The sequence below is a fragment of the Podarcis muralis genome, chromosome 10 (assembly GCF_964188315.1).
Source record: "Podarcis muralis chromosome 10, rPodMur119.hap1.1, whole genome shotgun sequence".
NCBI lineage: Eukaryota > Metazoa > Chordata > Lepidosauria > Squamata > Lacertidae > Podarcis > Podarcis muralis.
In genome coordinates, this window is record NC_135664.1 from 42,067,501 (window position 1) to 42,080,317 (window position 12,817).

General features: G+C 37.6%; 1 protein-coding gene across 2 annotated transcripts in view; it reads left to right on the top strand.

Moving 5' to 3' along the window:
• The first annotated feature begins 9,537 nt into the window (after nt 1-9,537).
• The window catches only part of LOC144328977 (uncharacterized), a 106,689-nt gene continuing 103,409 nt past the window's right edge, over nt 9,538-12,817 (top strand). The window contains exons 1-2 of one of the 2 annotated variants that reach the window (XM_077934834.1): nt 9,538-10,927; nt 11,726-11,781. In XM_077934834.1, the coding sequence (XP_077790960.1) occupies nt 10,706-10,927; nt 11,726-11,781 (278 nt within the window). In that variant the 5' untranslated portion in view covers nt 9,538-10,705. The remainder of the gene's footprint in view (nt 10,928-11,725; nt 11,782-12,817) is intronic. The other variant, XM_077934831.1, reaches the window with a different exon arrangement.

Sequence of the window (12,817 nt, forward strand, 5' to 3'; positions counted from 1 at the left end):
TTATGGATATTGACTATAAATTATGCTGCCTGAACAAAAGGGCCAACTGCTGAGACATCTTCTCTGCCTGCTTTATTTTTACATAATACTGGAAGCTTGTCCATGTGCAATGATTTCCTTATCTAAGGATACCAGCTGCTTACTGTCTGCTGAAAGCAGTTGCTCCTTTCTCAATCACTGTCATTTGAAGACAGAAATATGCGCATGACTTTCATTATGCCTTTTCATAATGATGGATGCACTTTACTTAGAAAATTGATTATAAATATAGAAAATCAGCTTTGAAAAGCAATTTAAAGCTAGGGCATTTGTTTGTTTGTGATCATATTAAGGCTAATGAGTATATTTTCCTTGTGTAGTTAATATTTTCAAAGTCTTACAACAGTGTTAATGTGGGGAAGGCAGTGTTTGCAATATGATAAACATTTTACTGATTTGCACCCAAATTATATGCTAACTGTTTAGTCTATTATTTGAAAGGAAGAAGCATGCAGAATGCAAATATAATTTACTGCTAAAGTGGTAATCTGATTTATAATAAAAACAGAACTGCAATAAACACATTTATACATTGTTAACTTAGAACGACAGAAGTAGATTTGAAGTAATGAATTGAGCTGAATGCATGTTCTATTGTTACGGTTTTTCTCCAAGTTCTGGATAACTTCAAGGCAGTGTACTCATCTTGAACTTCTCATTTTTTAAGTTTGTGGACAGTAGTAGAGATTAGAGAACTGAAAGCTATTAAGTTAGCACTGAAAGCTTTCCTTCAATTGCATATAACAGAAACCAGGACAGCTATTGATAGACAACAGAATTGCAGTGTGTTATATCAATCATTAAGGTGGCACTGTCTGACTTCCTGTGCCAAGAGCAAGTCTCACATTTATCAATGGATCATGTCTTTGGCACTTCATAATATAACTAGAGAAATGGGCACTGAATGACTTTGCCAGGGTACTTCGCTGTAGACGACAGGTAGAATAGAAGGAAATTCTGGCTGATAGATAATGTCTAGGAAATTGAAATAAGTATATTTGATCATTCCTGCTATTGTTTGTGAGCCATATGAAGGCAAGAGATATCACATTACACCTCAGAATACACATAATTTTATAAACATTGGCAGAATTTGGTTCCCCCCCTGCACAAAATGGCTTAAATTCAGTGTGCAATGTGAGACATACCCTCAATGGCATTCTGTGGTTGTGGTCAACTGTGGTGTAAGAGCTTCAAATGGTTTGGGGTCATATTTTTTGAAGTCTGATATAATGTGACATAGGCTTTTCTGAATGAAAGTCTACTTCACCAGGACCTCTACAAGGAAGCAGAAATCAAAGAGGTCTCCTGAAGTGCTTTGTGGTTTAAAGGTATCAAGCACAGATTTATTTGCCTGTAATTTGGCAGGCCTTATCTAGATTGGAGGGTCTAATACACCTGCAAATTTCATTCAGTTCAGATGAATCAGACTATCCATAAAATGTCTTAGACTGAGGTGGGCTGTTTTCTAAAGTGCTGAATCAGGGTCTGAACAAAATCCTTTTGTCAATGTACATCTCTGCTGGAAAGAATCTACTATACAGAAGACACAGGACCAACGGTGACAGAACAGCACTTTCACCCACAGTTATTACCTCTCCAATACAGACAGCCCCCTCACACAAAACAGCTACTTACCACCTACAATTACAGGGAAACAAACACAGATGCCAGGCTCTGCCAGAAGTGGTTTGCTGTTCAAATGTGTGTGCTTTCCAGCAGGTGGTCAGTCTAGCTTACCAGAAGGCACAAGGGTAAAGCAGCAGCAAGATTATTGCAGTGCGAACCTACTGGAAGCAGTGCCAGATTAGTTCTGCCTGTGTGTTTGCACCATGCTGACCTTGCCACTTTCTTCTGTCCTTCCCCAATAAGCAACAGCAATGCACCTGCTGCTGAGCTGCTTCTGGGCTCTGCAACAAATCCAGGTGGCAATTTAGTATCCATATCCAACCTGGCAACATTATCACAGGACCTAAGAACATCAGGTGAATGAACAAAGGTGAATGAACAACATCAAGGGTTCATTCACCTTTTCACCCAATACATCCCAAAAAAGTGCGGTGTCAAAAGGGCAACCAATCCCCTCTGGCCAAACCTGGCCTCTCATGACAGGTAAATGCAGAGGCAGAAAAAGGGGAGGCAGCCCATACAATTCTACCTTGAGGTTTCATACACAACCTCTGCCTAGAGGTTTCATACACACGTACATAATTTTGTTTGTATGCCACCTTTCCATAGTTTGAATCATGCTCAAGGTGGCTTGCAACATGAAAAAATACATAATTACAACATAATAAAAGCAGTCATAAATCATACATAAAACATCAAAAACTACAGAACCAAATTGAACAATTTCCACATAAATCATAATAAGATCTACAATAAAGAAGCACTACTCAGAAATACATCCCATTGAGTTCAAAAGGTGGGTTTGGGATCCCAAAGCAAGTGAGAATACAGTTTAAGTCTCTTTGTTCGGTTTTGAATAAATATTGTTATCTCACTGAAAGTGAGACCCTTCTCATTTTTTCTTGCTGTCTCTTTTCCCCCCTGCAATTGGCTCCCCAACTGCCTCTGTTGTGACCACCCGCTTTATTACCTTTTAAATCCCTCTTCCAAACTCATCTTTTCATCCCACTGTACCAGAGGTAGCATCCAAATGCTGCACACTACAACTCCCATCAGCCCCTGCCAGCATGGCTAATTGTGAGGGATGATGAAAATTGTAGTCAACAACATCTGGAGTGCACAACATCTGCCTTGTACCTTATTGCAGCTAAGGCTCAGCACATATTCTCTGCACTGTTACTCAACCTCTATGGACTGCATTCCTCTGTTGTATTTTAGACAGGAAAGCTTTAGAGTAGGGCCTGCTATACCAGATTTTTGTGAAGTTCAACGTGCACAGTTGGTTATAGAAATAAATAGGAAAAATAATAATACTAAATACTAAGATGGTTGTGTGATCAGTTATTGCAGCCACAGAGATATTCTTGCACATATACTTTAATTCACCATGCAGCCAAAGAAGTAGGCTCTAACCCTTGAAAGCCTATGTCACAATAAGTACTGTTGTGTATTTTACTGTTGTATATTTTTTAATTGTGTTTTACATTTTAATATATTCTTATTGTGTAGGGATTTAAAACTGTTGCAAGCCACCCTAAGTGGTGCATAGAAACTAGAAGGACAGGACAGAAATGCTTAAATAAATAAAATCATTCTTAAAACATTTATTAGTCTTCAAGGGATTTTTGTCATTTATGCTGCAATAGAGTTATACTCCTCTGGAAGCTTTTTTTATTGGGGTTACACAACTGAAGAATTTAGTGCCTTTGCTCTTAGCTTCATTGTCATTTGTTTCGATTGCTTGGTCATATAGAAGAGATTCACTGTTTATTCAAGCAAGGAATTAAGATTTGAAATCTAAAAAGACAGTGGTGAGTTCCAGGAAGAAGCTTACACTCTAAGACTACTCAAACCCCAGTTCTTAACTGGACCAAGTTTTGATACGATGGCTCATCATGGTAAGGCATTTCCGTATGATTTTTTTAATATATAAAAATTATTTGTAGACTAAATATAATTTCTAGAGGATTATTTGGCTGGCATATATTCATTTTCTATGAGAAAATATGGTTCCGTGTCTCATAAACCAGCTGACCAAATGGAGAAGTGAAAGAAAAACTTTAAAAAACCTTATAGTTTTTGTAGTTTCAGGACGACATTCTATATATGAACCTTGTAATATTTAAAATGAAATAATAACGTTTTCAGCCTGAAGATATGAACAGAATTCAGGTCCCATCACAAGAAAATCATGATAAAAAGATTTTAAATATTATATTGTTGTGCTGAAAGGGGAAAGTTTCTTTCTGTATCAAATATGCTGTTATTACTTTTCAGCCTTTATTCTTTTGTAAAAATAATACAGCCTTTGTTGTCCAAGGATGACTTGATTTTTGTGAGAAATAGAGTGGTTAATTCTGTCTTCTACTGACAGAAACTTTAATGGAAAAGATCTGAAATCTTCAGGCAATGTCAGCTATAAACTGCTTCCATAGCTTTTCATCAAATAGGCAACAAATGGCATCCATAGCAGAAATGAGCAAGTTCCCAAATTCTCCTGGCACTATTCTCTTATTCCCCGAAAGACTGACAGTTGTTATTGATGTTTATCTTTCACATTGTGGTAGTGCCCAGAATCCTGTTTTGGTTTGAACAATAAAATATAGTAAAAACATTGTCATCACCCAGTTATAGTCATCCTTGAGAAAAAGCTGAAGAGCACTTGTCCAAAATGAGGTATTTGATGTTAGTAGCATTTTCAGTTCTTCCAGAATAGGACCTGTCTCACATGGCATCACTCAGTGAGATGTTAGCCCATTCACATATACAACACTTAAAATAGTTACAGACTTAAGTTTGGAGGTGGTAAACATGACCGGAAATGCAGTGGTTCCACTCTGTGGGTAATTCTAAAGCATTCAATGGCATCACCTATTTGGTAAAGGTTCTGGTGGCACTAATGCTGTACTAATGTTGTCTATCTTCTGAATTTGTTTTATTAATGTCACATGATCACGAATATTATAGCCATGTGAGGTTTAGAGAAGCAAGTAAATCTGAAGTTCACTACATTAACTTTTAATGAAAATATACTCAATTCTCTCCAGCAGCAACAATAAACAACCACCTAGTTCTGTCTGAGAAGTCACTGAAGCTTAACCCAGAGTGAAATGTAATATTCCATAAATATTTCTATGGACTATGGTTCTTAAACTGGAAGATGCAGGGCAAAAGGCAGTTCTGATGCTGGTCTAAAGCAGAATTAACATTTTACACATGACCTGCATGCGATGGCCAGCTCAGAATCAAGAACAGGACGTGTGCATATTTGGCTATATCTCAACATGGCTCCAATATCAGAAGTGACTTGACGGAGGAAAAAAGCTGTGAAGCAGTGGAGTCCAGAATGGGTGAAGGGTAGATTTCCCCCTGATCCCCACTTGGTCTAGTAAATGAATTCCCACCTCCACTTTATAGCCAAATAAATGGATGTGCATGTTGTTTGTCCCTCAGAAACCATAATTTTGAATTATGTCATGAAGTAAAAAGCAGTGCAGAGGTCTCCAAGTCACATAAATAATGGCTACAGTCACATCATACATTCCCCCCTCCCCCGAATTCTGGCAATTGTTGTTTGTTAAGGGTGCTAGGAACTGTACCTCTATGAGGGGTAAACTACAGTTCCCATGATCCTTTGGGTGGGATAACATGCTTTAAATGTATGGGGGGGGGTAGCATTGGAATCTAGCATTCATAAACAGGTAAATAAAACCATGGTCCACAGTTCATGGCCCCCACATAGCTAACTCAGCATGCCCAGCAGAGCTTTTGAGCCTAACTTCTTTTGTCAAACAGCAGTCATCCATGCGGCACGGCAAGCTACATTTGAAACTCAGGGGGATTTCAAAAGCCATTTGGAATGTGGATGAAGAGCTGCTGTTGAAAAGAAAAAGAGTTGTTTTTATTTTTTATTTTTTTAAAAAAGCAACCTTCTGGTCATTCAGAATGAGTCTTGCGGTTCTGTGGATTGTGCCTGGACTGTGACCTTTGTTTGGAGGAACAAGTTTCCACCACCGAAAATTAATTGCAAACAGCCTAGGTTAATTAAATACAGGTATCTTTTTTCATAAGGTTACATCCTCTGCTATTCTTACTCACAGTAAACCCATTGAAAGTGAAAAAGGTTCAATTAATGGACCCATTAATAAGTCTGCTCTGACTAGATTTAGTTGGCAACAATCCATAGTTTCATGTTTGTCATGCTTGTTAGGTATACAACTTTAAATTAGTAGATTCCTCAGTTCATTTTATGAGTTTGTGCTTACAAAGTTACTTGGATACTTTCCTATTGAAGGAAGGAGTTCATGTTTTGCCCTTTTCATTGACCTTTGACACTTAATTTGAGCATCAGCAGTGCTTGTCATTTCATTTGTGTGATTTCTGAAGCGTCAGGAATTGGAATGTATTCCACAAATACAGACTTGGCATACTTCTGCAACAATATTCTGGCTTTAGCTTCTACAGTTCCCTAATTTTCCCAAATAATTATGTATACTATTTAGAAGCCAAACATACAGATGGCACTGGAAACACTGAACTCTAGTTCAGCACTTGGTATCAGTTATTAATGAACATGTCTGACAAATAAAGCATTGTATTTTGTTACAGTTTGGTATTTTGGGAGCATGGAATGACAATCTGTTTGGAAGGAGAATGATCTGTTTTAGTGATAATCTGATAGTGTGTGCATACATATTTTTTCTAGGCTTACGTGAGTTAAATTTGGAAGCAAACCCTTATGTAAATTTGATATAAATTATATGTGTTTGCGTGTGTGTGTTGATATAAATGCTATAAATGTATTATCACTAGTTCCAAAGTATCCATGCTCAACTTCTGGGAAATTTGAGACCTGCAGTCAACTTCATTTAACCTTCATTGCTGAAAAGGTGAATGTACCTTCTAGAAAGAAATTTGTTAGGTAATGGGGATGCCTGCTGGCCTCCCTACTTATATTGGGTAAGCCTGCCGAATGTGGGTTGCCTAAAGGCATTTAACTTGAGAGAGCTAAACAGAAGACTGCCTATGACTGGCTAAAACGTTTTCAGCCTTTTTCATTCTTAGTTCATGGACAAACCTGCAACCTGAAGTTGGGAAGAAAGAGTCAGACTCACAGTGTTGGTTGATCTATGGGCCACTCTATTTAAACACAAACTACCTGCAGAGCTATAAGTGGGGAAATGAGCAGCTTGCAGGCAATAGCATGACAACCCCTGAAAATGGAAAATGTGGTACTGCCTATCCCCTTTCCCTAAGACACCTAAAAGGGTGAGCAAGGGGCCTTCCTGGTAGCACCACTCCCCAGGGCCCCATAACTAGCCTTTTTGCTGGATCCATCTCCTTTATTGAATGGAAAGAAAGAAAGAAACAAAGAAAGAAAGAAAGAAAGAAAGAAAGAGAAAGGTTGAATGAAATGGAAGTCCTCCTGAGTTTCAGGGAGCTAGTTAACTATTGAGGAGCCTAACTATTTTCAGAACATTTTATTATGAAGACTGATTCCAGAAGCAGCAGTAAAATAATGTGGGCATAGCTTGCAGGTTGTGTATCTAGGGGAAACAAGGACATTTGGTTAAAATCAGGGTGGATGAGAGGTGTGTGAACTTTACCTATTCCATAGCTTCGTATTCCGGCAGAAAAGAAATCACACAAATGCTAGGTTTTAATTAATGTCAGGGATAGACAACACGTCTCGCATGGAGAAGCTTCAAATTTAAATCCCTGGAAGCTCCAAATAGCTGCTGAGCTGAGGAAAAACACTACTTGAGACCAGGAGTTGTACTGCTAGTCACACCAGACCATAGATGGACTAACCTGATTTGGGATAAGGCGTCATTGTACATGTATTAAGTGTTCTGTGTGTCAGTTGATATGAAAGAGTTTTTTTAATGTTCCAGGTAGGCATTAAATGCAGTTAGTAAATTATGTAGATAATATAGTGGAATACACTGGAACTGAGTATTTACCTCTTTTTGTCTCCTAATTCATCAAATTTTTAGGGAGCGATCCTAGACCCACTTACCTGGAAATAAACCCCACTGAAATAAATGAGTCTTACTTCTGAGATGTTCATGCATAGGACTGTACTGCATTTTTCTGTAGTCATAATGCCCATTGAACTCAAGTTGGATACTTTTCAAAAACCTTTTTAAATGAACCAAAATATGTTTTAGGCAAATCGGGGGTTAGAAATTATTATGAGGTATTAGAAAATGTTGTATTTCAGGACTTCAATTTGTTTCCAGCTAGAATCAGGAATGTAAGGTAAGTGTGTGAAAATGGATTAAATTGTAATTAAATCATAGAAAACTAATTGGAATTTTGAAAGCCTTAAAATAAGAGTTAATGCCGACTTTGATATTATTGAAGCCCATAGTTTCAGGATATTCATTATAAATGCTCTATTTTTTAGGGCTCTTTTAAACAGGAGTTGTTTGTTTACACATGATACGTTTGCGGAGATGAGCCAGACATTTTGAAGAGACCTGCATCAACTTTTTATAAGCCAAGCTTATTGTTGTCATGGGAGATATAGCCCAACTGATTATATAGGGATAGTCCTATAATTCATAGTGACCATTTGTGATTGGTGTCAGCTAGAGGAATAATTCCAGGTTACAAATTTCTTTCATTTAATAGGAGAGTTAAGGTTCTTACAAATTTATTTGCACACTCCTAAAAGCATGGAAGGGGTAAGTTAAGGCTCCTGCCTGTTCTTTTGCACCACAGTCTTATATATTTCAGGGCTAACCTGAAAATGAAGAGGAGTGGGGCTGAAAGAGTAAGTCAGCTTGTGAATGCATGGAAAACTTGCATAGTGTACCCACAGTCCAAAAGTTCACACAACTGATCAGCTGTGTGTGTGTGTGTGTGTGTGTGTGTGTGTGTATCTAGCTGTCTGTCTGTCTGTCTTATATATGTACCTCAAAATGAATTCACCAAGGAATGTTTAGCTTCTGAAGGTAGTGCTTCATCCACCATTTTAAATAAAAGCCTTGGAGATGATGCTGGTTCTGGCTGATAGTGGGCTTTCTTCTTCCATAGTTTAGTATCCTTTTCTAATTGGATTTGTTTTTATTATGGTTTTAGTAGTTTTTCTAAGGTAAGGGGGAGATAAATAAGTTTCAGATGAGAGGCGTCTACTAGTATCAAAAGTGGATTGGATACAGAGCACCTTCTTCAGATGAAGGGAGTTCCTCTGGATCCAACTGCCTGTTTTTCAGCAATCTTATCTGACAGAAGCTAGTGGAATACTTTGGCAAGTAGAATAAATACGGGGTAGCTTTGAACATAAAGGTCCTGATGCAGCAAAAGTTAATTTCACCACTTCAACAAATAGAAATGGGCCTTGGTTAGTAACAACTTGTCCCATTGGTTTCAGTTGTATGACTAATTTTTGTGTGGCTGAGGCCTTTATGTCCAAACTGGCATTTCATTTAATTGTCTTGAATTGCCTACCTGTTCATTTCAAATACACATTGCCTTCCTGTCTTTTACTGAAAATTATACAGAATGCAATTGTTTGCAAAACAATTGTAGATTTCCCCCCATAGATTCTGCCCCCCCTAAATTGTCTATGTGCTTTGTGCATTCTCACAATAAATTGGGGATTTTATTGTTTTTATAGCATGTCAGAAGATCAGTACTAGGAGTATTATCACTTTCTAATAAGCTAACTTAGTCTACAACAGGAAGTCTCCCAGGACAGCTGTAAACTGCTCTTGGAATTCACACTATGGAAGAAAATTTGTGAAAGAAGGTTAAATACATTCCAATACACTGGGTAGAGCCAAATAAGATTATTGTATCTTATTTGGGGATGGAAACTTAGGGAGAATGCGTGTATAATATATGCTACATATTAGGAGTTTTATAATAACTCCTTGTTCAAGGAGATTTTTTTAGAAAGTGTTGCATTCCAGGACAAAGCAGACATGTCCCCGAATAATGCCACAACTCTCTTTTTTAAACAGATCATCATTTTTAAAAAACAAACAGCAAAGAAAATAAATAAATGATAATAACACCAATATAAACATTGGCTGTGGATGAGGTTAAAATAATAAAAGTGACATTTTGGGCAATGCATGCAATGTTAAAGCTTTTGAAAAAAGAGATGGTTTTATATTTTTTGACCACTTAAATAACTGTATCATAGATAATGTTTGAATGTAACGGTTGTAACTTAACTGTGTACATTTTGACAAAATCACATTCTGCCTTACCATTCTGTGCAGGGGATGCAAATATTATGGAAAGCTTTTTGTGTGTGGCTTAAATAAAGTATATTGTTCCATCTTTGGAAGTAGCTACAGTCCTATCCCATCGACAGTTGTGAGCACAACCCTTTTAATGTACAAAGGGTAGCAGTACTTCAGCCAATCTGTGATAAAGGGGGGGAAATGAGATCACTATGGAAACGGCAGGGAGAATCTAAAAGGTTTCTTTATAAAGTAAACGTCTGATGTTTGTGACTGCGGGGGCAAAAAAAATCATAAATCTGTATGATGCTATCATTTCTGATTTGTTATCGCAGCAAATGCCAAGTGTAAGCAGTCTGACCATGGCTTTATTAAGCGCTTTCGTTTGCTAAGATAGCTACTATTCGACAGCAGAGGAGAGAGAGAGAGAGAGAGAGAGAGAGAGAGAGAGAGAGAGAGAGAGAGAGATGGTAGTGCTGTAGGGGAAATCTCATTTGCTTAAATTTTTCATCATACCTTCTTTTTTTTTTTGTAATCACAGAGAAAGCTTAGAGCTTATGCAGTGAGGAACACCATGAGGTTTCCAGAAAGGCAGTCACTCCGGGAGCTGAATACAACTGCGAATGCAATGTTTCACCCCCTTACGTGTCTGCCTTTGATCTCAGATTGAAAATCTGTGACCCTCTCCCTCCAATCCGAAAGCAAATAAATGCAAAAGGAAAGAAACCTTCAGAACACAGGCTGGCAAGGACAAAAAAAATAATAAGGAAGGAAGGAAGGAAGGAAGGAAGGAAGGAAGGAAGGAAGGAAGGAAGGAGACTGTAGTTGTAATAGCTCCCATGGACCTGCTTGGACAACAGGCAACTGCCACTGAATTCACTGGACGAGCTAAACAAGGGTTGCAGGCAGCATCTCTGGTCCTGCAAAGGACAAGGAAAGCTTTTAGGCTTTCTCTGTACTTGCTGCCGAAGCTCTCACAGAAGCAACAAGACAGCCGCAGCTCTCCTGAAGTCCCAGTTCGTCAGAATTCATCTCAAAGCTTGCAGAGAAAGAAAACGATGGTAAGCCAACAATTATGAATACTGTTTACTGCATTTAAACATGATTTTTATTTTGTGTCTTGCATCTAATAGGAATTATTGCTTCTCCCTAGATATCCTGGTCTTTTAAAAGACAGGTGTGAATTTTGATTGGTTTTCTGAGGTATAATTTGTTGATTTGGTCCAGTTTATTCATTTGTGGCACTAGACATACAGGGGCCATTCAGAGATTGTTGTGGTGCAACTGTAAATGGGTTGTGTCAACCCCAAGTTAAACTACTTCCATTTTCAAAGCACCATGTTCCTGTAGCTTAACTTTTAGCATGTGACTCAGATAAATAAAATTTAATGCTAAGGTTGGATATCTGGAACGATAAAGGTTTTAAATTATAATTGCAGTGACATGCAAAGTTCAGAAGGTAGTATTTCTTGTGAAAGCATTTAGATATTGTAGTAGACTTATGAGTTTTAACTGGAACAAAAACTCCAGCCAAAATCCTGGCAGTGCAAACTTTTAAAAATGCAGAAATAAATATTTCAGTGATAAATAAATGAAATGATTTGACACCAATTTAAGTGTTGCTTTTTAGGCATATCATAAAAATCAATGATCTGTGGATAAATTTGTGGAGTGAAATGAAACTGCTTTTTAAAAAAATTCTATATAGCACTACCTTGGAAAAACAGTTTGAATTACCTTGCTACATTGGCAGATAATGTATTCAGACATTTATCAGATGTTGATGATAACACTAACTATATAGGGCTGGATGACACTAAAGGGGCAGTTTTTGAATGTTTGTATTTGTTTTCTTCAAGGTATTCTACACATGGCCTTTCCAGACCAGTAACTTCATCAGAAGAAAGCTTATAAGGTAGGTCAGAATAAATACTCATACAACTTGATAGCTTGGGGGGGGAGAATCTAAATTGCATGCAACACAATGTTAATGAATAATCTCTTCTGCCCAACTATATTGTATGCAGTATGAAATGAGAGGTTGATTGATTTACGTGAATGCTCATTTATTATACTGTTTTTATTCTGAATATGCTTTCGGTCCTGGCTAGTGTTGGTAGGAACTGAAAACCAGGAAGCTGTTGCACATATCCCATGCCAACACCCCCCCCCCCTTGGGTCACAATATTCAGTATAGATACCTAACAGCTTCTGAATTGTACATTTGTGTTTAGAACAAAGCGAATACCTGAAAAGAGCTGAGAAACAAGTGTAAAATACATCACAACTGAGAATACTGGAAGAAGTTGTGATTTTTAAGGGCAAGGGAAATGTTACCATCAACATAGTGATGATTCCTACTGCAATGAGACTTTCTGAAGATACTGTCTACCAAAAAGAGAATGCTCTAGGAGGGTCAATATGACAAGCACTTTTGACAGTGGTTCTCTGAATTAGAATATAGCAGCTGCCTATCATCTTGCTGTTCTATTCTTTCCAACCTTTTTAGTAGTACCTAGGAAATAATGCAGGATCCTAAACCATATTTTTATAGCAATGATATTTAAAAGGCCAGTTGTTGCCCTTGTTTGGGGGAACACATCTATTTTGTAATAGATCAACAGAAGGGAGTTTGGGGGAATTAACTTATGCTGGGTTTGAATCATTGCCATCAGTAGACTTCAACAGAGAAAGTGGTTGGGTTTCAACTTTTATTTTATTTTTTTCAATCCAGTGCTTACATGCTATTGTTGTTATTAAAGTTTAACCCTGATTAATTATTTTTTTATTTATTTCTTCATGTGGAATCTGCTACTAAGTTTGCTAATACCTAGACAATAAAGATTGCAATTGAATGTAAAGCCATGTTTTTGAACCCCGCTGGAGTCAATAGGCAGTATCCAGCTAAGTCATACTCGGAGTAGACCTACAGAAATCAATGGACTTTGGTT